This window comes from Rhineura floridana, chromosome 3, assembly GCF_030035675.1.
Source record: "Rhineura floridana isolate rRhiFlo1 chromosome 3, rRhiFlo1.hap2, whole genome shotgun sequence".
NCBI classification, from domain to species: domain Eukaryota; kingdom Metazoa; phylum Chordata; class Lepidosauria; order Squamata; family Rhineuridae; genus Rhineura; species Rhineura floridana.
The window spans coordinates 16,121,205-16,146,393 of NC_084482.1; the positions used below are offsets into that span (position 1 = coordinate 16,121,205).

Genomic DNA, 25,189 nt, shown 5'->3' on the forward strand with positions numbered 1-25,189 from the left:
AAGTTATAGTAAGATGCTCTGGAATCTTGACCTTTTCAAATGGAAATTTATGGGAACTCCTTTGCTCTTGGGCAGCTCCCATTCATTTTAGAATTGCCTGTATAGGACAGCTTCTCAGAGAACTGTGCCCTTGGAAGAACTGAGCATGTACTTACTTTGTTTTATCCAATGATGGATCTGTTTGTTTTTAAAATTATAGTATTTCCACTCCAGTCATTCATTCCCTCAATAGCATTTTGCTGGGGCATGTTATATATCTAATATGGTAATAAGGTTGTGTTTGGTTAGTTTCATGGGAATTGCTTATTTTGGGGGAGATCATTTAGCAATATTAAGGAAATGTTGTTATAGTGTAAACGTTATTTTTCTTCTTGTTGGGATTTTTTTAAAGGTGTTGTATTTCCCCCCCCCCCGTTTCTCCTTAACAGATTTTGATGAATGTACTGTTTATGGCACCTGTAGCCAAACCTGCACCAACCATCATGGTTCCTACACATGCAGTTGTGTTGAGGGATATCTGCTCCAGCCTGATCACAAATCATGCAAAGCCAAGAATGGTAAGAGATCTGTAATTATTCCCAGCCCTTTGCTTTTCTACCCTGTGGGCAAGCAGTGGTGTCATTATTCCCTATAAAGCACTTCTGCACAGCCCAGTTTGGTAAAACTTCTCAAATATTTTGGGATGCCAGACATTTCATGTTGGCTCTCATAAAGAAAGTTGCCAGCTTTATTCCTTGGAGACTTCCAGAATGTTTTAAAGTTTTTGAATTGTTTTTAATTTTTTAAATTGTGTTTTATATTGGTTTTTTGTGTTTTAAAATTTGCATATTTGTTTTTAATGTTTTTAATTGCTGTAAACCGCCCAGAGAGCTTTGGCTATGGGGTGGCATATAAATGTAATAAATAGATAATAAATAAATGTCATTTAGGGCCTAAATTGCCCTTTACCTTCACATTTTACACATGATCCCCTTGAGCCAAGTTACCTTGCCAATGATATAATGCACATTTGTAGGGATTTGCTACTTGCAGAGCAACACAAGTAACTTGTCACATTGAGACAGATTTTTTCTTGATGATGGGCAGCATGATAGGACAAACCAATCCATTCCACAGTTTGTTTCCCCTCCTTGCCTGCCTAATAGTTTTTGTTTCTTTAGATATTACAGGTGGGGGCTTGAGGCTTTATGTGCACACTGTTACTTTGTCACTCTGAGGTCTCCCTTGGGAGTGCATTTGGTGGGCCCTATCCTAAGATGACATAGACCTTGGTGCCTAAGTCTTGCTTCTCCATTGGCTGTTTCTTCAACAGAACCAGTAGAGCGACCTCCCATCCTACTCATCGCCAACTCTCAGAACATCATGGCAACTTTTCTGAACGGTGGGTCCGTCCCTAACATCACTCCCACCAGCACCAAGCAGACCACTGCCATGGACTTCAACTACATAGATTACACAGTCTGCTGGATCCATGTTGGTGACAGTTCTTCCCAAACCATCCTGAAATGTGCCAAGATCCCCAATCTCAAGGGCTTTGTTGAGGAGCGGACCATCAATATATCTCTCAGCTTGCATCGTAAGTAGTTGCTTGTTGTATATGATGAACAGGCATCTCCCTCATGGAAACTTGCATTTCCTTAGATTAATGTACCAATTTACTTTTCTAGAAAAAGTCAGGTGGTTGATTCCCCACCCACATCCCCTTCTGGCTTGTTGTTGTTTTTAGATGATAAAAAGGTAGTTATTCAATTGGCAAAATGGTGTAGCAAACAGAACTTTTAGCCAAGAAGGCAACAATTTATTTTATCATTGCTTGATCGAAACAAATAAGCAAAAAAGGAGAACTTTGATGGTGAGGGTTATCATCTTTGGTAGGTGTTGTCCCTTGAGGCAAAGCTTTTTATCTTTACTGTACAGATTGTAAACCATTGGATGGGGAGATTGAACAATTGGCTTGGTCACAAATGAAGACAATGACTGAATAAGGATAATTTTTCAGACCCTTGAGACCGTCCTGTCTCTCTTGTCTGCAACATGTTCATTACTGTCTTCTGCCTCTTCATTCCTGGCAAGTTGCACAATTAATGCTGAAAGAATGTAAACATTATTTTGGAGTTTAAAACCCCCCATAAATTTGGCATTCATTTTATTGATGGTAAGAGATAGGTTAATGCTGCCTCTTTTGGTAGTCACCTTCCACACAATTGATGGGTTAAACAATGTTCCTTCTTGCAACCATTTTTTAATTGCGTCTATCCTTCAGGCTGATCCACTTAAGTTTGCTCTCTCCTCTGCTTAGCCTTGGACCAAGTTGTAGCCCAGTATATGATATATAGCCCAAACATTAGGGGAAACTGGTTTTCAGACAGTCCCTATACTAGTGTTCGTCCATCACCATGTATTGCTTGTTTATTTCTCAGGCAGAATGCACCTCTGAAGTTTTCCTGATGTCATAGGGCTAGGCAGTGAGACAAAACAGGTAGAGCCAGTTTATTCCAGAATAATCTCTTTCAGATCCCTTATGCTTAGTGAAGAGGAGTACTTAGTCATTAAACAGAAAAAAGGAAAAACGTTTAGGTAATTTACTCGGTGCCTCTAATCCTTCTTAGAGCAGGCGACAATCACACTTGATGGGCTACATTGCCAGCAGCGGTTCCAAGATCTGCAAGCAGGACATGTGCCATTCTGGCTGCATTGTCCCCAGCCAGCATAATCAGAGGTAGAGTTCAGGATGAGAGCATCAGAGTGAGTGTGGCTGTGTTCCCTTATAAAGGCCATGTCTATTTTATTGATTAATATACTTGTCTATAGGCTGCCTTTTAGACCATATTACCTACAAGGAAGCTTGCATAAGATACAAGTAGTGATGGGGAAAGGGGTGTAGGAAAAGGCCTTGCACACACACACTTCAGGTTTCATGACCAATGGCAGCATGCTGCAGCAAAGACAAACCAATCTTAATCAGGGCTGGGGAAACTCTGGCCCTCCAGATGTCTCTGGACTCCTCTCATCCCATGCTGGATGAAGCTGGTGGGAGGGCCACAGATTCCCCATCTACCATCCCTGGTAGAAAAGAACCAGTCACACTCCTCATCCTAAATAATACGTTCCATCTAAGAAAGGAACAACCAAAATGATGAAGGGGTTGGAGCGCTTTCAATATGACAAAGAGCTGAAGCATTTGGGCCCTCTGTGTTTTTGTTGTTGCTTATTTTAATGCTACCCTGTTTTATTCAGATGAAGGCTCAAAGCAGCATACAAAAGAAACAGAAATATGGTGCACAATATTAAAACCAAAATTAATACAACTACCTTTAACTGCAGTAGTAGTTAAAATTATTAAAAGTAGCAGCAGGACTAAACATTAAAAGCCTACTTGAATAGTAGAAAGACAACTAAGAATGATCTGATAAATGCTTATAAAATTATGAATGGTATGGAAAGAGGGTGGATAGGGACAGATTTTTCTTTGTAAAACCTCAAGTTTACTCATTTAAACTTAGTAGCAGTAGGTTCAGAACAAACAGAAGGAAGTACTAATCTACACAATACCTAGGCTATGAGCACGCTAGGTGCCTACAGCAAAGTGTTTCCATTGGCCACACCTGGAAGGGCAACAGGTTGATCTGTCAATCAGTTGCGAAATCTGCTTGACGCTGATTTTTTAAAAAACACAGTGGAGCTGATCCCACCAGGTTTTACAGTGAAAGGGGGTGGGGTTTGACTACTGTCTCTTCCCATAGTTAGGGAATTCAGTGCCACAAGATGTTATAATGGCCATTTGCTTAAGTAGCTTTTAAAAAAGAGGATTCTGCAAATTGTGAAGCAAATAGAGCTACTCTCCATAATAACTAAGTGGAATTGCCATGCTTGAAATCAGTACTATACAGAGGAGAGCTATTGTTTTTACACCATACTTGCTGCCTTCCCGTGGCATCTGTCTGACTACTGTTGAGAAAAGGATGCCAGAGAAGACCTCAGTTTGATCCAGCAAGACTCTGGAGATGTCCCACATATCTGGCACATGTGGGGTCAGGTTGAAATTAGACATGTGGGCAGGAAAGTACAAATTCTTAATAGGCAATGTCTGTTTGCTAGGAACATAATACCCTGGTACATAAGGCCAAATAAGAACAAAATGAAGGGATAGTTTAGCCACCCACTGGAATCTGAATTTACTTTTAAGAAGGATGGCTTTTGAATCCTACCAGTATGGCTTTTCTTATATCTAACGAAGTAATTAACATCATCATAGCCATACTTTCTAATTTGTCTCAGCACCCTTCTGTAAATAAATAAATAAATAAATAAAATTTTATTTTTGAGTCGCCTATCTGGCCGAATAAACGGCCACTCTAGGCGACGTACAATATCATGATAAAATACAATACAACCAAAAATATAATAAAATTAAACAGCATTAAACAACATTAGAAACTGACCCATCCCCAGAGACCCCATAGGCCTGCCTGAATAGCCAGGTCTTTAAGGCCCTGTGGAAACCTGTCAGGGAGGGGGTGTGGCGAAGATCGAAAGGAAGGGAGTTCCAGAGGGTGGGGGCCACAATCGAAAATGCCGTCTTTCTGGTCCTCACCAGCCTAGCTGTTTTAACTGATGGGACCGAGAGAAGGTCTAGTGTGGCTGATCTTGTCATGCGGCATAATTGGTGATGCTGGAAGCGCTCCTTCAGATAAACTGGGCCGGAACTGTATAGGGTTTTAAAGGTCAATACCAACACCTTGAATTGGACCTGGTAAACAACTGGTAACCAGTGTAGATCCACTAACACCGGGGTGATATGATCATGGCGACGGCTGTTCTTAATCAAGCGCGCCGCCGCATTCTGTACCAGCTGTAATTTCCGGACCGTTTTCAAGGGTAAAAACCGTAAAAAAAAAACTGTAAAAGGGGATGATTGTTTGATGGATAGGGAAGCAAGAGGCAGCAATTGTAAAGAACAGGTATTTGCAAAACCAGAAACCGTCTCTTTTAAGTGGGAAGCTGGCATGTGAAACACTCTGCTTGCCTTTGAAAAATTACCCCTCAGTCAGTAGTTCTTACATTGTGGGGTAGAATACTTTTGAGGGACAGAAGGAACCTGGATGGGGTGGGATTGCAAAGCTCCATGGGGGATTAGGATCCCACCAAGATCTTGGTGGGTTGGCCTCATTGATCCACATTGGATTTGTAGGGGGGATTGTAATCTCATTGCTTAGTCACCTCAAGTGATTTAGGAAGCAGATGATTCAGAAAGAGCTGCTTTTTATGCTGTTTCCTTGTGTGTGCTTTTAGGAGGAAGCCAGGGATACCATTTGCTATTTCTGTTCTAATGCTCAGTACCCTAGGCCACACATATAATCTCAGGTATTCTTACTCTTATTATTAAAAATTATTTTCTGCCCTTCACCCAAAGGTCCTAGGGTGAGTCCCAACAGTTTTAAAATATGAAATTAAAAACAGCTTGAAAGCAATCTAAAATAGAGCCAATAGGCTGTATGCACGTGGCTGCATGCAAGGAACTTAGCATGTTCACTCATGGAATGTGTGATTTAGTTCCAGAAAATAGAACAAGCTTGAAAGATGGGCCCAAGTTCAGAAAGCTTGAGAAACAATGCCCAAGGTTTGTAGGAAATCTATAGTAAGGCAAGAGACTTTAATCTAGGCATCAATTTACTGAACTATTCTTCACATGCTTATATTCTTAAAATATGGGATCTGAGTACATTCTCAACAGTACACATTAGTGTTTTCAGTTATTTTGTTTAGAGTTTAGTCTTTTATCTTCTCTCCCCACTGTCTCACGGAAACAGATTGCGTTTAGTAGCTGTAAGTAGCTGTTAGGAACCCAGGCTCCATTGTTTGCTGCATGCTCTCACTCAGCCCTCTTTTGGCTCCCCTTTTGCCTTTTTTCCAAAAAGCTGTGTAATTTCAGAGAAAGATCATGTCACATGTTGAAATCTAGGATTGCTCAAGTAACTTGCGTGCATTGTTGTTTTTGCTTATTATTATTTATTTTAGTACTGTATAATTGTTGGCCAAATAGTCTCTGTTTCTCAGCCTGAAGGTAGTGATTTAGAAAATACATTATTTTTATTTTTATGGAGGCAGGATGAGTCATAACAGAACAAGCAGCACAGACTGTGGTTGGATTCTCTGTTGGGCTCCCTTGCTTTAAGAATGTGCTGCTGGTTGTCTGTGGCTTGCTTTTTTCCATAGCAGGCAAAGAAAGAGACTTAATATAGGGAGACTCTGCCATATTGCCAGCAGTAGTTGATAGAACATACTAGGTTGGCATATTGTATTGTGTTTTGTTTTGGCCCTTCCAGTGGTGGCAGACCCATGCCATCCACTTCTCTACTCCTGGTCCACTGAATGCCTTTGGAGAGTGACAGAGGGCTGCTTACATGTTTTCCAGTTTGTGCTCACTCCAATTATGCCATCCCGTTCCTTAGATTTCTGGATGGGCTCCCTGTCAGCCACCTGGGAATCTGATGTATGTTGCTACTAGCTTCTTGAGAGAAGGCTGCGATGCATATCTAACAATCAAATAAACTTGATGCTGAAGGAACACCTTTCACCCTAACTTACTCCTGTTTCCTTTCCATTCCATGATTTTTGCTTGCCTTCTGTTGCTGTCCCATTCAAGCTCTTGAGATACTACTCTGTCATCCTGGGATAGTTTCCCCTTGCCGTGTTGTCTTTCAATGCCATCTAACTCTCCCCCATCCTTCATTAACAAATCCTTTCTTGAACTACCATAGCCTCACTTTGTCTGCAGCTTGTGCTGTTAGGTAGCAAAATGCTGCCCTGTCACCTGATGGGCTCCAATCTGAAGAGCAAAAGGAGTGTGGGGCATGGTGAACCACCCCTATTCTTGTGGCTTAAGCAGGTGAATTGCCCTGATGGAAATTTTTTCTTAAGCCTAATACTGATAATGGAAATAACTGGCTGGGGGTACAGATGGGTGTCAGGGTGGGGTGACTACAGTGGGGGCAAGATGCAGATGGATAGATAGTTCTGTACTCTTCACCTGCACACCACTTTTATTTTTGAATTCGCACTTTGAACATAATTGGATGCAGCCTGTCATTGTAAATTGTGGGTCTGCAGCCATCACAGCTTTGAATGTGCCCAACGGCTTTTAAAATGCTGTGTACCTTTTCAAGAATAAGCAGCAAGATTTGAGGCTTGCCTTTCCTTCCTTCCTTCCTTCCTTCCTTCCTTCCTTCCTTCCTTCCTTCCTTCCTTCCTTCCTTCCTTCCTTCCTTCCTTCCTTCCTTCCTTCCTTCCTAAGCTCAAGTCAAGTTTTTTCTTTCCACTGCTGTCTCTCCAAGGGGCTGCCTCTCTCCTTTCATTCTTATGCCAGACAAAAATAGTCTGAATCCTTTGAACCTGGAAAAGGGTATGGAAACAGCACCCCTCCTATGTTTTCACTTTGATCTGAGGCAGTCAGTTCACTGAAGAAATGGGAAAGACTATCTCTTGATGATGCTGTATAAGTTGCAGATGACCTAGGATAAATATAAATGTGTCCTTGAGGTGATTAATAACCTTCTCTGTATGGTGTTGGCGGGACATCTGGTGTGCTATTCTGTCTAATTCTGCTGCCTTGAAAATGTTGAAAGGGTGGGGTAGGTATTTAAAGGAAGATCCACAAGCATAAATTCCTGGTGAAGAAATGGTTGGAGCATGTTGATAATGGTTTTATTTCAGGGATCATAGATGCAATTTCACCATCCACTCCCAGCAGGGCAGCATCAAGGATGCTTTAGGCTGCCCTGTTTCTTACTATTCTGTATTGTGGGCAGGGACCATTGTAGGATCAGTCCAAGTGATAGAGCTGGTGTTGCCATCTTCCCAATTGAGTGCAGGCTACCCCAAGGAAAGCTACCTGCCCAGGTTACCAATTATGCTTGGTAGTACTAAGCAAAGGAAGTTGTTGTGATGAACATGTCCTGAGAACAAGAGCTGTTGGAATTTTTAATCTCCCATTCTGGCTGAACTAAGAGGAACACAGTAGGAACAATGGGGAAGGGCTGTTATTCAGTGATAGAGCACATGCTTTGCATGTAGAAGGCTCCAGTTTTATTCTTGGGCATCTCCAGGAAGGGCTGGGGGAAAAAACCTGAACCTTAGCCACAGTTAGTGTAGACAGTTCTGAGCTAGATGGACCAAAGACACTTGAAGAGGGACACTGCTTACAAGTGCCTGTACGCTAATGCTAGGAGCCTCCGAACCAAGACGGGAGAACTGGAGTGCTTGGTCTTAGAGAAGAGCATTGATATAGTGAGCATAACGGAGACCTGGTGGAATGGAGAAAACAAGTGGGATACGGTTATCCCTGGATATAAACTATATTGGAAGGACAGGGAGGGACGTATTTGTGGCGGAGTCTCTCTATATGTGAAAGAAGGCTTTGAATCCAGCAAGCTCGAAACCCGCAAAGAGGCGGACTCCTCCATAGAATCATTGTGGGTGGTGATACCATGCCCCAGGAGGGATTTAATACTGGGAACGATCTATCGTCCTCCTGATCAAAATGCTCAGGGAGACCTTGAGATGAGATATGAAATTGAGGAAGCATCCAAACTAAGAAATGTGGTAGTAATGGGTGACTTCAACTACCCAGACATAGACTGGCCGCATATGTGTTCCAGTCATGACGAAGAAGCAAAATTTCTAGATATTCTAAATGACTATTCCCTAGACCAGTTGGTCATGGAACCGACCAGAGGGACTGCAACTGTGGACTTAATCCTCAGTGGGGACCGGGACCTGGTGCGAGATGTAAACGTTGTTGAACTGATTGGGAGCAGTGACCACAGTGCTATTAAATTAAACATACATGTAAATGGCCAATTGCCTAGAAAATCCAACACGGTCACATTTGACTTCAAAAGAGGAAACTTCACAAAAATGAGGGGATTGGTAAAAAGAAAACTGAAAAACAAAGTCCAGAGGGTCACATCACTCAAAAATGCTTGGAAGTTGTTTCAAAACACTATATTAGAAGCTCAACTGGAGTGCATACCGCAGATCAGAAAAGGTACCGCCAGGGCCAAGAAGATGCCAGCATGGTTAACGAGCAAAGTCAAGGAAGCTCTTAGAGGCAAAAAGTCTTCCTTCAGAAAATGGAAGTCTTGTCCGAATGAAGAAAATAAAAAAGAACACAAACTCTGGCAAAAGAAATGCAAGAAGACAATAAGGGATGCTAAAAAAGAATTTGAGGAGCACATTGCTAAGAACATAAAAACCAACAACAAAAAATTCTATAAATACATTCAAAGCAGGAGACCATGTAGGGAGGCGATTGGACCCTTGGATGATAAGGGAGTCAAAGGTGTACTAAAGAACGATAAGGAGATTGCAGAGAAGCTAAATGAATTCTTTGCATCTGTCTTCACAGTGGAAGATATAAGGCAGATCCCTGAACCTGAACTAACATTTGCAGGAAGGGATTCTGAGGAACTGAGACAAATAGTGGTGACGAGAGAGGAAGTTCTAGGCTTAATGGACAATATAAAAACTGACAAATCACCGGGCCCAGATGGCATCCACCCGAGAGTTCTCAAAGAACTGAAATGGGAAATTGCTGATCTGCTAACTAAAATATGTAACTTGTTCCTCGGGTCCTCCTCCGTGCCTGAGGACTGGAAAGTGGCAAATGTAATGCCAATATTCAAAAAGGGATCCAGAGGGGATCCCGGAAATTACAGGCCAGTTAGCTTAACTTCTGTCCCCGGAAAACTGGTAGAAAGTATGATTAAAGCTAGATTAACTAAGCACATAGAAGAACAAGCCTTGTTGAAGCAGAGCCAGTATGGCTTCTGCAAGGGAAAGTCCTGTCTCAGTAACCTATTAGAATTCTTTGAGAGTGTCAACAAGCATATAGATAGAGGTGATTCAGTGGACATAGTGTACTTAGACTTTCAAAAAGCGTTTGACAAGGTACCTCAGCAAAGACTTCTGAGGAAGCTTAGCAATCATGGAATAAGAGGAGGGGTCCTCTTGTGGATAAGGAATTGGTTAAGAAGCAGAAAGCAAAGAGTAGGAATAAACGGACAGTTCTCCCAATGGAGGGCTGTAGAAAGTAGAGTCCCTCAAGGATCAGTTGCCGGAAGCCTCAGGAGGGGAGAGTGTTCTTGCACTCGGGTCCTGCTTGCGGGCTTCCCCCAGGCACCTGGTTGGCCACTGTGAGAACAGGATGCTGGACTAGATGGGCCACTGGCCTGATCCAGCAGGCTCTTCTTATGTTCTTATGTTCAATGGCTTGACTTGGTATAAGGCAGCTTCCTCTGAAACACTGGCTGACTTTATAAGCTAGGTCTGCACTATGGCCCTTCTCAATTTAGAACTATATGTTTTTTTATCCCCTTTCCAAAACTGGGTTTTGAGAAGCTCCAGGTTGAGGTTTGCTTGCAGCCATTTGAGGCTGGGCTATTAGGGAAGTTTCTACAAAATCTCCTCCCTTGGATTTAGCTCTTGGCACACAAAACCCTTTCTGACTCCTCCTTTCGGCTTCAGTCAATGATTAAATAATTAATCCTCCTGGGAGAAAGGGTGGGATATAAATCTAATAAATAAATAATAAAAGAGGAAAGCCTTATGTTATGCTATAGGCCAGGAGGGGGAAACCTCCATCCCACAGGGCGATCCTGGCCCACCAGCGAGTCTACTTTAGCCCACAAGGTTAATTTCCCCAAGCCACGCCTATCTACCCATTGCCACTGGTGACATCAGCTGATGGAAAAGAAGACAGGGTTAAACTCTGCATTGGCTTCATGTGCCTGTTCCTAGAAGGGAACAGGTTCATGCAGCCAAGGCAGCAGGATTTAAATCCTGCTGATCATCTGATGAGCAGAGGTTAAATCTTACTCAGTTCAAGCAGTCCAGAGTTCCTGTTTGAGCCTCTGGTTTTCAGAGCCTCAAACAGGAGCAACGAGAGGCTGCCTGAAATCCATTTGCAAAAGCACTTTCAAGCTGCCCAGCATTCTTGTTTGAGCCTTCAAAAACTGGATGCCCAAACAGGAATGTGGGAGAAGTCTGAGAACCCTTTGCAAACAGCCAAAGGGCTTTCAAACAGCACTGCGCTGCACTTTAAAGTTTCAACAATCTACGCTTCAAAGTGCAGTATCTCCTGACATCATAGTCACTGTTTTATTATTTATTAATTAAATTTATATCCTGCTCTTCCTCCCAGAAGGAGCCCATCATAGTGATGTCAAATGATTGACTGCTCACCTGTCAAATTTGGCTCACCAAGGGGTGCGGAGAGAACTGTCTGATCCGCCAGCCAGAAAAGGTGCTCCATCCCTCTGTAGATAGTGCTGGGCAATCACAATGCCATTACAGAATTACAGAACACATTTTATTTAGTTATTACATTTGTTTCCCACATTATCTCCAAAGAGCTCAGTGTGGGATACACTGATCTATACTTCCTATTCTGTTCTCATAGCAACTCCATGAGGTAGGTTAGGTTTAGAGTGTGTGACTTGCCCAAGATTGTCCAGTGAGTTTAATGGCTGAGTGGAGGTTCGAACCTGGGCCTCCCTGGCCTTAGTCTGACACTCCTTCTACACTACAGTGGCTGGTTTCATGTTACAGAGCCCTGATTCCTCGGTGAGAAGAGTTAAGGATTTTTTCAAAGGTCATCTGGTAGTTCAGTGACAGAGTTCAGAATAGTACCCAGATCTTTTGGCTTCCTAGTCCTGTATTGGGGAGCAGCACTGTATGGCAGTTAGAGGCTGTCTCTGTTGATTTGGATGTTGAGGAATTTATGCATTCAGGAAGTTAATTCCAAGGTTGCTTTGAGACACCAAGCTGGTTTTTAATAGTACCTGGGGAAGTGCAGCCTTTTAATTATGTGGAAGGAATCGGAATTTTGTAAATAACACCATCATCAACTCCTACCCCGCTTACTTCCCCCATTCAAGTCAAAACAAGAGACGTGCCCAGCATCAGGTGGCCTACTAATGAGAAGCTATGAGGCTGAGGCTTAGTGAAAGGTTCTGTGCAGCTTGGGATGTGCTGTGCCTCTCCAAGAACAGCAGGAACCTAAAGGCACGTCTGTAAAGTTGCATTTGTGAAAGAAATAATCCTGATTATTTCTAGCAATGTCTGGATGGTGGCTTCTCTGTAGCATTCATTTGGCTCTACAAGGTTGTTTGAGGTTGTTCCCATTATATGGATGAGAACCACTGGCTTTCACAATGACCATTTTCTCCCAGTACCATGGCTTTTTCCTCCTTTTCTTAAACTGAAGGAAAATGAAACTGAGAAGTTACTGCGCAGCTTGCATAGCAACCAGCCTCTTACTGAGCCCTTTGTGTACCAACTTGATGCTTGGTTACCAAGTTTTGTTTTTTTGTTTTTAAATAAAAATGAGAAAAAAGACTCCCAACTACAGCCCATATGTAGTTTGGCTCCAGCCTTGTTTTATTTTAGCCTTCCTCAAAGCTTAGGAATTAAAAAGGGCTCTCCTCCTCCTCCTCCTCCTCTGTTTTTCATCCCACAGAAAAAATACTGTGCAGAATCCAAGCTGGTTTTTGTCAGAACAACTGTTTTTCTCTCTACTCCCTTACAACTTAAAAATGACAATCGAGTGTTGTTTTCTATGTGCATTTTTACTTTAGGTTAACAGCACAATTGAGCGATGACTTTATCACCTGAAACACATTGACCAAGCTTGCATATCACAGGAAGCCAAAAACCCTTGTTTAAAAATCCAGGATATGCATAAGTAGTGTGTGCCTGCATGTAGCTGCTTCCCTGTGACTTTGTTCCTCCCTTTGTGCGAGTGGGAAAACCAGCCAGGATGCAGCACTCAACCAGAGTTATGTGTGAACCCGTAAACCATGTTTAATGGGACTCAAACAAGCCAAGATATGAAGCAATGGTTTAAAGTTGGTTTCATATCCTCTGTCATTTGGAACCCATTATCCATAGTTTCTAGAGAGACCCAGTGTGGTATAGTGGTTAAGCTGTTGGACTATGACCTGGGAGACCAGAGTTCGAATCCCCACACAGCCATGAAGCTCACTGGATGACCGTGGGCCAGTCACTGCCTCTCAACCTCACAAGAAGGCAATGGCAAACCCCCTCTGAGTGCTGCTTACCATGAAAACCCTATTCATAGGGTCCCCATAAGTCAGAATTGACTTGAAGGCAGTCCATTTCCATTTTTTCCAACCATAGTTTCTAGATTTATATATAACACAGGAAGCTATGGTTAATTGCTGAATCCTGGCTTGTTTTGCCAGTCTTATAAAGAGAGGAGCGAAGCATCAGGAAAGAGCTGCCTGTGAATGCATGCCACTTCTGCATATCCTGGCTTATTAAGGCAATGTTTTTTTTACCACAATGTGTGTACGCAACCAGTGCTTCACCAGGGAGCTAATTTACATTCAGCCTGTTATTAAGTGTAGAACAACCAGGTGATAATAACCAGGTCCTTATATGCCATGTTTCCTTCTTTGTAAAGGAGGCCATGCATTTCTAGCGTCCCCATTTGATTACTGGCATCTTCCAGCTGTTTTCGCTACTAAAATTGCTCCCCGACAGGTGCTTGTCTTCTCAAGGGCATTTTTCTGCAAATGGTGGGCATCACAAAAGGGTCTGAAACTGACTAGCCTCTGAACATATGCTGGCATGCCTTGGTATGGTGAGGTGTCTATGTCTTCTTAGTTGCTATGCTCCTGTCAGTCTGTAAAACCTTCCCCTTTTTTGAGGCCTTGCAGACCTGAATGTTTCACTGAGACAAATGGTGTTTGTGTATGTGCTTCAAATGCTGTGCATGCTTTTCTGTGTGAGGTCTGCCTTGATGCTTTGCCATATGGAACATAGGAAGCTGCCTTATACCAATTCAGACTACTGGCCCATCTAGCTTAAGGGTGTCTAACTTGTGGTCCTCCAAGTGTTGCTGGACTACAACTCTTTTCATCCCAGACTACTGGCCATGTTGGCTGGGGCTGATAGGAGCTGCAGTCCAACAAACCCTGGAGAACCACCATTTACCACCTCTGATCCAGCCCATAATGGTTAGCAGTGGTACTCCAGGGTTTCAGATAGGGGACTTTCCATACAAAGGATGTGCTCTGTCACTGAGCCATTTCTCATGGCCCATGGTAGTGGAGGCACTTCACTATGAGGTTTCACTGTTGTTTTCAAAACAACTCACTATACTTGTTTTTCTTCAGGCAGCCATCATTCAAGAAGTTAAACAACAATCCATTTTTCACCCTGGATTAAAATGAGAGAACTTAGCACTGCCTGCATAGCACGAAAAGCAGCTCCTGTTGCAGTGGGAGAAAGTTACAGGTTGTTTGGCTGAGAAGCACTGGGTTGAATTCACAACCTAGAATTATGCAGAATGTCAGTCTAAATAATCCATAGGGGCCCTCCTGGCCTTGAGTTCTGTGGAGCATACAGTAAGGCCTTGTTTGTGTTAGAGATTTCATCTGGGTGGTTTATTTTAACCATTCACATCTGCACATGAATAGGCTTAACGCCCCTCGGCCCTTAAATGGGAATCCTCAGCTCGGTTTCAAAATGTGAAATGGACATCCCTAAAGAGGCACAGGGAATTGCTGAAGGAAGTGTGGTCGTCTTTCTCTGACCAAGTTCAGAATTTATGCCCCATGCCCAAAAGATGGTGCTTATGCTATTTGGTAATGCTTGGGGAACTAATAAGAGAACTTTCCCTCTTCGCCTGAAGACAAAGCACAATGTAGCTAAAGGAGTGATATCCCCCTTTAGCTGTATTCTGCTTTGTCTTCAGGCCTGTGTTGGGGACATACAAGCATTCAGCTGTCCATGTGGTACTGGTCCCTCCCTTTTCCTTTGGTCTTTCTGCATCTGGACAACAGAGTGCAATGAATGCTGCTGACTTTAATGCATGATTTTGTTTTGTCTAGAGGGTGGGGAGATCCTTGTTAACTTAGAGGTTACGGCCTTAGTGTTCTGCCAGGTCCTTGCATGACTGCCCACTCTTCCATCAAGCAGGCCACTGGTTTCTCTTGCCACTTCCCACCCCACTGGCAGATACATGGATCTGGAATCCAGACCCAAGGGGATGGGAGAATTGGAGGGGGAAAGCAGTCTACAAGAGAAGGGACAAACACTTTCCGCCCACATGCTCCATCTGCGTACTTATTTCCAAAAGAGGGTTTAATGCAATTTCCAGAGTTAACATTTTTACAGTCTGGTCCTGTGAATTTACTCTGAACTGGGTTCCATAGAATTTAATGGAGACTCTTCCTAAAATAAATGTGCATTGGATATGGAGCCATGTGGTCAGAGAATAATAAATTGCATCCCTTTTTTATTATTGAGCAAGCTTCTTTCCTTTTGTTGTTCCTCTGTCTCCTCTCCATTCTTTGTCAGACTGGAGATCTCATCACAGCAAGACAGCTTCCTTTCTCCATATATGAACTGAGTGAGTTCCACTTCCAGCTTCAAAGCAAAAGGAATCTTCCTCTTCCTCCTGGCCTTGCTTTCAAGCACTGCAATATTGCCCTGTGGAAGATAAAAGGGTCTTCCAGTGTTTCTTCGTTCTCTCTCTCTCTCTCTCTCTCTCTCTCCCCCCCTCCCTCCCTCCCTCCCCCCCTCCTGTGTGTAGTTGTGTCAAACTCTCTCTGAACTGAGAGAATTCAAATTGTACAACCCTAAAATATGTATTTAAAGTGAGCATATGGTATACATAGCTGTTATTTTGCATCATTTATTCTTCTGCCAAATTTTTGTTTTTAAAATAGTTGGCCTTCTGGGAGAATGGAAGAAGGAAAGTGTTTTGAAGGCCTGGGGTGGGGGTGGGGATAGGTCGGCTGTCAGGTCAAAGGGAGGGACAAGAAGCTGCTCAGGGTGCTGCAGCTCGTCCCCCTGACAACTAAAGTGCCCTCTTGGACACAGCAATTTCACTAGGTGCCATCTACTCATTTTAAAGTGTTTCTCTATATGCATGAGGGCTAGAAATTTGCTTTAAATATAACAGAGAAAGAAGTCACAGCCAAATCATGCACCTGACATACAGTGTTCTGCATGGAATGCACCCAATGATACCTTCTACTGGCCTTTACAAGATGACAAATTTTGTCCAGGTACTTGTAAATCCACACCCAGCTGCTTGCATTTTCTGAAGCAAATTCCAGGAGAGCATCTTTAGCCTAAATTTAGATGTAGCATGCAGAGAAGATCTTAAGTGCTTTCTCTAAGCAGGCTCCCTCAATAGTTAGTTTCATGTACTGTTGGAAATGTTGTGTGTTGGGTTATACCCAGCTGTACCAGCCTGCTGTTGTTAGGGCTAAACGTCTTGATTAAAGAGCCTTTAACAGCCAACACTTTCTTCCCTTAATGGCCTTTCTAAGCTAACCATATCAACTCTTGAGAAGAACAAAAAAATGAGGAGGGGGGGCAAACAAAGCAGATTGAGCAGAGCCTTTGTCACCTTGTGACTTGTTTCCTGTAAAGCACTCTACCTACGCTGCTGCTGAAGATTCTTTGAAAGCTGTAGCCTGCACTAAATGTGGCAGCCTGCCTCTTCAGGGAGCAGCTTGTCAGGAGCACATTCAGCTGGTGCTCCTGGATTAGTATCAGTTATCTCCTGGACATCTTTCAAGGAGCTGGCACTTGACCTATAAAGCTCAAAACAACTTACGCACTGTATATCTCCAGGCCATCCTTTGCACAGTCATTATGCACTTGTTCATTGGATGCATTGGGATCCACCTATCACTTCTGTTGCACAGTAAACAAGCACGAGCACACCCAAATTTCCTTAGCATTCAAACTGTTGCTGGAAAATGTATTTTTGTCCCCCTTCCATGTATTTTATGATGATGAGTGATGTATGGATACCAAATGGATAGTGCATATGAGGCAAAGTATGTTGCAGGGATAGCCAACATGGTGCCCTCCAGATGGTGCTGGACTACAATTTTCATCATTGCTGACTATATCTGTCTAGTTGCTACATTTACATCCTGCCTTTCCTCCAGGGATCTCAAGATAGCATACCTGGTTCTCCCTCCCCCCACCTCATTTTATCCTCACAACAACCCTGTGAGGCAGGCTAGGTAGAGAGATGGTGACTGGCCCAAGGTCACCCAGTAAACTTCATGTCTGAATGGGGATTTGAATCCTGGTCTCCTAGGTTCTAATCTGACACTCTAACTATATCATGCTGGCTGTCATTGGTCATTCTGGCTGGGGTTGATGGGAGCTGGAGTCCAACAACATCTGGAGGACACCACATTGGCTATCCTTGGTATAGAGCAACACCCCTCCCCCAATACCCATACAATTTTGTTAACATTTAAAAAACTTAAAATCTTTTTTTTATGGTTTAGAGACTGTCCCACTGAACCTTGCAAGTGCAGGAGACCTCATGCAACCTGGCAAAGCATAAGTCACCTCCACTCCCTGCAATTTGCTGCCATTTTGTGGTCCTTTTCCCTTTAATTGTTGAATCTTATGTGCTACCTTCTCTAGCACTGTAAGACATATCACCACTGCTTTAAAAAAGAAAATTGGAGAGCATGACTATTAAAAGTGGAAAACGTGACTGTGGCTATTGACCATAGGAAGACGGTCCATTATTTTGCTGCATGTTATCCTGTTGCTGGTTTTAGATCTGCGTTAAGAATTGAAATGCATATTAAGCATCTGGAAATACCTTTAGAGTCTCCTCTCCTTTACCCAAATGCAATCTGTTGAGGATAGCTTTTTGATAATGAGCTGTGCATCAGCTGCAAAAACACATTAAAAGAGTCGTTCTTGGTGGCTCCTCTCTAACTTTAAAATTATCTCCCAGAAATTCTACAGAAGGATTGAGCCTGAGTGTGTTTTGGAAGCAATGCACATAATTGTTATCTTGGCGATAGTTTGTTGGGATGCAATAAACAGTGTCTGGTTTTATACTTTAAGTATTGAGATGTTTTTAAACTTTCCAACTTCAGGAACTCTTTTCACACCTATTTGTCTGATTTGGAACTATGGTATGTTACAGAATATTGTGGGATATATTTCAGGCTAGAGTGCCCACTCGGTTTGTGTGGGGCATTGGGCAGACAGATGCTCGGCTTGAATGGAGAGCATGGCGTAGAAGCACACCCAGCTAAGGAAGATCAGGAATGATGGTCAAGCTCTTCTTTCAGGGTAGCTTTTCCATAGTTACTGTTCTTCTTTTCATTGAGGAATCCTTGATGAATTTTTGAGGAAACCCAGAGTTCCCCATTGCACAGAGGGAGAGATGGGGAGTGAGGGTTACAGCAAAATCTACAGGTTTTTTTTCTAGCGGTGAGCAGTTTAGATTGGAAAAAAGCATGGTGCCCTCTGCTACTCCCAAGGCCTCAATCCAGTTTGCCCCACTCCCTGCAGCTGCTCTTAACTTTAAAAAAATAGCCTCCCCCAATACAGTAAATCTGGACATTGTGTAGGGCAGTGTGGGGAGGGAAGTGAGGGGAGAGCAAAACTAAGATGTCAGTCCCTCTCATATTTATCATAGCAGGAGTGGGGAACCCGAGCCTCTCCAGAGGCTGTTGGACTCCAACTCCCATCAGCGCCAGCCAGCATGCCCAGTGGTCAGGGATGATGGGGGTTGGAGTCCAGCAATATTGGAAGAGCCACCCCACCCCTAAATCACAGTTTGGAAGGATTGTTTCTGTCCTCCAGAATGTAAGTAGATTAGAACATATGAGGTTCGCTCATAACTTGATAGCCACAGAGCCGAAGAGAGGCACGCTTTCTCCTTTCTCCTGTGACAAAGACCAAAACATTGTCTTCCAACTCCAAAACAGCACTTGCTTGCAGCTGGGAAGGGGCCTATAAAGGAACATTGCCTGAGGAGAGTGTAAGTTAAGAGTTTTTATTTAATTACACTCTGTCTTGGATGAGATTATAAAACGCCACTGAGCGGCCTTGAAGATAAGATTGCAGCCGGGGAGTGGCTGTTGGTCTGTTGGTCGTCTACAGCAGCTTAGAGCAGCTCAGAGCCGGGGTTGCTATTGAGAGCAACCAAAAACAACTCAGAAAGGAACATCATAGGAGTTAACCCACACTATAACTAAATCACTGTGGAACTAAGAAGAAAAAGACAAAAAGATATTCTAAGTTTATCATCTACTTTGACTGTTGAGCTGGTTCCACCCTGTTGGGTGAATACTGCTGATGAATGGTTGTGAGAGGCCTCTGTAGGCCATGGTTTGTTATCTATGATTCAGCAGTCTTGAGTGGAGGAGGACGCTGATTGAATATAGCCCAACAGGAGAGCTGATAGGCTGGTTAGGCTCTGGGCGCGGCTCGGGGCGGCTGGCGTGGAGTGGCGGCGGCGAGAGAGCGCCACACGGAGCGGCTGAGTGTGGAGTCCTGCTGGAGACATCCTGGCCTGGCGGTGGTGAGAGCATCGCTGGAGGAGACTTCCTGGCCTGGCGGTGGTGAGAACACCGCTGGAGGAGGCATCCTGGCCTGGTGGTGGTGAGAGCACCGCTGGAGGAGGCATCCTGGCCTGGCGGTGGTGAGAGCATCGCTGGAGGAGACCAGGCTGTCATTACGGCCCGGCTGGCGGCGACGGCAGCGGCAGGAGAACATTGTGAAGGACAGCACCTTCTGCAGATGCTGTGGTCGTGCCATCGCCTGTCGTTACCTGCTTGCATGCCGGTCCTGCCGCCAGTGGAGTACCCAGGCACGGTGCTGCTCATGTGGGCGTGGGGCCGTCTGCTGCTGCTACTGAAGTGTTGTTATGCTGTTGTATGTTGGAAGAGGACTAATTTTAACGTTGGTTGTGTTGTGTACATGTGTGCATGGATTAGTGTGGTGTGAATGTTGTATGATTGGTTGTTTTGTGGTATGAAGGTATTGAATGATTGTTTATGTATATGTAGTCGCATGATTGGAAGGACTGACTAACCCTACTGGACCTGATTACCCATCCCTTAATATTTTTTACAACATCTTTGACCTTTTCAACTGGGCTTGTTGATTGATTGCGGAGGAGATAGGGGCATGTGTAAACCAGGGAGGGAAGAGGTGGGAGGGGTTGGGGGCCAAAGTATAACAAGATTGGGTGGCAGGCGCTGGAATGGTGCTGGGGGTAGACCATGTCAACGGAGAGGAACAAGGGATAGATACATAATATCCATCCCTTGTTCCAGGTCTGTCCAGAACCAGAAGGAAGCTGGGGGACGCAGGATTCCTACTGACCTTCGACTGCTGATGTGTAATGCCAGGTCTGTAGCACAAAAAACATCTATCATTCATGATTTGATCTTGGATGAATGTGCAGACCTGGCATGTATTATGGAGACCTGGTTGGACGAAGCCTCAGCTTCTATTCTTGAGGCTTTGTGCCCACCAGGCTTCCGTTACGTACAGCAGCCGAGGGTTGGAAGGCGGGGAGGGGGAGTGGCAGTTATTTATCGAGAGTCGTTGTTCTTTGCCAGACCTCCCCTTCATGGGACTAGCTTTGTTGATTGTATGTACTGGAGGTTGGGCTCGAAGGGCAGTTTAGGGATCCTACTCGTGTACCGCCCGCCCCGCTGCACGGCAGACTCCCTGGCCGAGGTGCTCGAGGTGATCTCAGATGTGCGAATGTTGTCCCCGGAGCTGTTAGTTCTGGGTGACTTTAACATACACGCTGAGACCACTCTCACTGGAGCTCCTCGGGATTTCCTGGAAACCATGGCTTCCTGGGAACTGCGCCTTAGTAATACTGAGCCCACCCATGTAGCCGGTCATACTCTTGACCTTGTATTTGTCCCGGGAGGGGAGGGTAGTGTGCTGAAGTTAGGGGCTAATTCTTTTACCCGTGTCATGATCAGACCACTATCTGGTAAAGATGGATTTCTCGATGCTGCATGCCCTCCGCAGGGGTAAAGGTCCTATTAGAATGGTCCGCCCCAGACGCCTGATGGATCCAGATGGTTTCCTGACAGTGCTTGGGGAATTGGAACCTGCTGAAGGTTGCCCGGTCGATGCCCTGGTGATGGAGTGGAATGAGAGGATCGCCGGGGCGTTAGACCGAGTGGCTCCGAAACGTCCTCTCCCCCTGAATAGAACTCAAGTAGCACCATGGTACACACCACGGTTGCGTACTTTGAGACAGGAGGTGAGACGACTAGAGCGCCGGTGGCGGAAGTCGCGCTCTGAAGATGCTCGGACACAGGTTAGAGCAGCAATAGCTGCCTACCAAGTGGCGGTAAGGGCAGCAAAGAGGGAATTCTTTGCTGCCTCTATTGCATCAGCTGAGTGCTGTTCCAGGAGGTTGTTCCAGGTGGTCCGAAGCCTGGTCGGTCCAGTTGCTCAGGAACCCTTGGAACAGTCTAAGGCCTCCTGTGACAAACTGGCAAAGCACTTTGCTGATAAAATCGAACACCTGAGGAGCTCGATTCCGTGCGCCGTGGATACAGTGAGTGAGCTAGAGTTAACCAGTTGCAAACCGGTCAAATGGGATCGATTCCGGCCTCTTCCTGCTGAGGATGTGGACAAGGTGCTCTCATCTGTAAAGCCTACCACTTGTCTAAATGACCCTTGCCCATCGTGGCTCCTTATGAGCTGCAAAGAGAGATTGGGTGAGGGGATCAAGGCAATGGTTAATGCATCCTTGCAAGAGGGTGTTATGCCACTAGCCCTCAAGGAGGCTATTATTAAACCCATCTTAAAGAAGTCCTCCTTGGATCTCCAGATTTTAAACAACTTCCGCCCAATTTCAAACTTACCATTCTTGGGCAAGGTCATTGAGAGAGTGGTGGCAAATCAGTTGCAGACACACTTGGATGAAACGGATTATCTAGATCCATACCAATCGGGTTTCAGGACTGGACATGGAACTGAAACAGCCTTGGTCGTTCTGGTAGATGATATGAGGAGGGCACTGGATAGGGAAGAATTCACCTTCCTTGTCCTCCTGGATCTCTCAGCGGCTTTTGATACCGTCGACCACGGTATCCTTTTAGATCGCCTGGAGAGTTTGGGATTGGGGGGCACGGTTTTACGGTGGTTCCAGTCCTTTCTCTCTGATAGGCGCCAACAGGTAGCATTGGGTGACGAGGTTTCAGACCCTTGGCTTCTCAATTGTGGTGTGCCACAGGGTTCTATCCTCTCTCCCATGCTATTTAACATCTATGTAAAGCCGCTGGGAGAGATCATCAGGAGATTTGGGCTGCAGTGTCACCAATATGCGGATGACACTCAGCTCTATCTCTCATTTAAATCTTCACCAGAGAGGGCTGTGGAGACCATGTCCAAGTGCCTGGAATCCGTGAGTGGATGGATGGGCAGGAACAGGTTGAAGTTGAACCCTGATAAGACCGAGGTACTACTTGTGGGAGACAAGGGAGGGTTAGGAGATGTTGACCTGGTGTTTGGTGGGGTGAAGTTTCCCCTACAGGACCAGGTCCGCAGCCTCGGGGTTGTTCTTGATTCCAAGCTGTCCATGGAGCCTCAGATTTCGGCTGTGAGCCGGGCAGCTTGGTATCAATTACACCTTATACGCAGCCTGCAACCCTACCTCCCTGTTCAACAGCTCCCGCTCGTGGTGCATGCCCTGGTCACCTCTCGATTGGACTACTGTAATGCGCTCTACGTGGGGTTACCCTTGAAAACAACCCGGAAATTACAGCTTATACAGAATGCGGTGGTGCGCTTACTTACCAACAGCCGCCGACGGGATCACATCACGCCAGTGTTGTTTGACCTACACTGGCTGCCGGTTGTTTTCCGGGCCTGATTCAAGGTGTTGGTTTTAACCTTTAAAACCCTGTACGGTTTCGGCCCAGCTTACCTGAAAGAGCGCTTCCACCGCCACCAATTATGCCGCCCAACTAGATCAGCCACACAAGGCCTTCTCTCAATCCCTCCAACCAAAACAGCTAGGTTGGTGGGTACTAGGGAGAAGGCCTTTTCTGTGGTGGCCCCCGCTCTCTGGAACTCCCTCCCATATGATCTTCGACATGCCCCTTCCCTAGATGTATTCCGCAAGGCCCTGAAGACGTGGCTATTCCAGCAAGCCTTTGAGGTCATTGGGTAAATCACCATGATTCTGTCATTTATCGTATGTTGTTATTATAATTGCTTTTATATGTATTGATGACTGTCCAGTATTTTACCTATTGTGATTAATGTGATTACATCAGTTATTGTATTTTATCTCTTTTAATGTACGTCATCTAGAGTGGCTAATTGCCAGATAGGCGACAAACAAATTAAATATTATTATTATTATTAAGTAGGCAAGACTTCTCTTCAACAAGCCTGCCTCTTTTCTCTTTCTCTTTCTCTGCCTGAATGCACCTGTTTCTAGTGAAGGAAATCCTGGGTAGAAGGTTTGTTCAAATTTAAGGACATAAAAGGAGTCATTCTTCCTCTCTCTGGGATGTTTCTTCCTTCCTATGACCCATCCAGAACATTTGGCCATCTCTGCCTGCATTTGTTCTGGTTCAGATTGCTGATTTGGAGCAAGCCTCTTTAACCAATTCCCATGCAGGCAAAACAACAACACTCAAGTAGTTGCTGAGCAGAGGAGATGTTTCAAATCACCCATAATGAGCTCCTAGTTGTAATTATGGGCCCATCATTACAGGGTTGGGACTCAAAACTCTGCGGAGTGCACAGTTTCAGAAGCAACCAGCTTTGTGGCTGCGATTCCCATCTTGTTACAAAATCAGCACTCAGGCTCTTATTAGCTTCAGTGGGTGTAGTTTGGAGGTTCAGCATGGAGGCTTGGATTTCCCAAGAGGCCAAAAAATCCTTGATGCTTGACATCAAGACCAGGTTTTTTTTACAAAAAGGCTTGCTTTACAAAGCATTTTTAATCAGCAGACTCCAGTCTTCCCATTCTATCAGGTTAATGCTTGCATAAATTGCCACAAAGAAAGAAAGAAAGAAAGAAAGAAGTGGGGATCAAACCCACAATAACATGCAAGATGTGAAACATGATGATGAGGTAAGGTGGGCAGTCAAGAGGCTGTGAAGAACTCTGTGTGTTTACAGCTATGCAGGTTGTAAGGGCCATTCCATGTCATGTTATATCATATCATGCAAGGAAAGAAAACTATCTATATATGGTGTCTTTGTTCTAGTAAGCTCTAGAAGGACTTATCTGCATGACAAGCTAGAGCTGTACGTGTGGGCAAGAAAATAGTTTGCTGCCTTCCAGTCCAGTTCCTCAGGTCTTTTCAATGCAGCACTATTCTGTTGATGGGATCCAAATAATGCCTCTGAATAAGATTCATAGGAGCCTTAGAGCATATCACAACCTCACACATAGCCTCTATTAAAAAGAAAACACTTAACACACATTTTATAAGGCTCAGACACACAAAATGACTCACCCAATGTCATAGCATTAGTCTGTGGCAGAGGTTGGATGCTAGCCTTGCCTTGAACCTTTGGGTTTGTTGTCAGTTCACCTGTACTCTTTTTTTTCTGCCCCCTCCTAACTCCTTGTTCTTTCTGAGGACTTGAAGTGACAAGCATTGAGACTCACTAAACACAAATTTGCTGACAAACAAGCAATGGAATTTGTATTTGCTGAAGGTGCAAAGTAACAGAGTAAGTCTTAGCTGATGTCTGCTTAAAGATCCTCCAAAGAGCATATCCACACTACCAATTTAAAATTGATTTTACAGTCACTCGCTTCTTCTTAGGAAACCATGGTGGCTGTAGCTCATGAAGTAGGGGGCCACAGATACCTAACAGACAATTGCCAGCATCTCCCCTCTACTCAAACTACAATTACTTGGATTCTTTGGGAGAAACTGAAATACACAATTGGGCTAAGTGATATACTGTACTAGCTTGGGTTATTGAAATGATGAATGAGTCAAAGAGGTTCATATTACAAAGAATTTAAAACATCCATTGAGCAGTTCTAGACCAATCGACTGGGTAGGATACATACATATTATATCACTATCAAACACCCAAAAGGAGCTAAATAATATACAGCCAATTCATATTGTCCACTGAAGACGATCTGATAAAGGTTGAAACGTGTTGGTTAGAGACTTAGGCTTGCAATCCAGTACACACACCTGGGAGAAAGTCTCATTGAATCCAGTGGAGCTTACTTCTGAGTAGACACGTATTGGATTGCACTGCTAGTCTAAGATCAGACTGTCTTGATTGTGTGCATTGTTCTTTTGCAAAGTCCTTGCAATAGGACTTTATTGAAGTTGGCATGTTTAGATATTTTAGA

General features: G+C 44.3%; 1 protein-coding gene across 6 annotated transcripts in view; it reads left to right on the top strand.

Moving 5' to 3' along the window:
* LRP1 (LDL receptor related protein 1) overlaps nt 1-25,189 on the top strand; it is a 448,332-nt gene that overhangs the window by 189,851 nt on the left and 233,292 nt on the right. For all 6 annotated transcript variants that reach the window (XM_061614615.1, XM_061614609.1, XM_061614610.1 and 3 more), the window contains 2 exons: nt 429-557; nt 1,313-1,576. In XM_061614615.1, the coding sequence (XP_061470599.1) occupies nt 429-557; nt 1,313-1,576 (393 nt within the window). The remainder of the gene's footprint in view (nt 1-428; nt 558-1,312; nt 1,577-25,189) is intronic.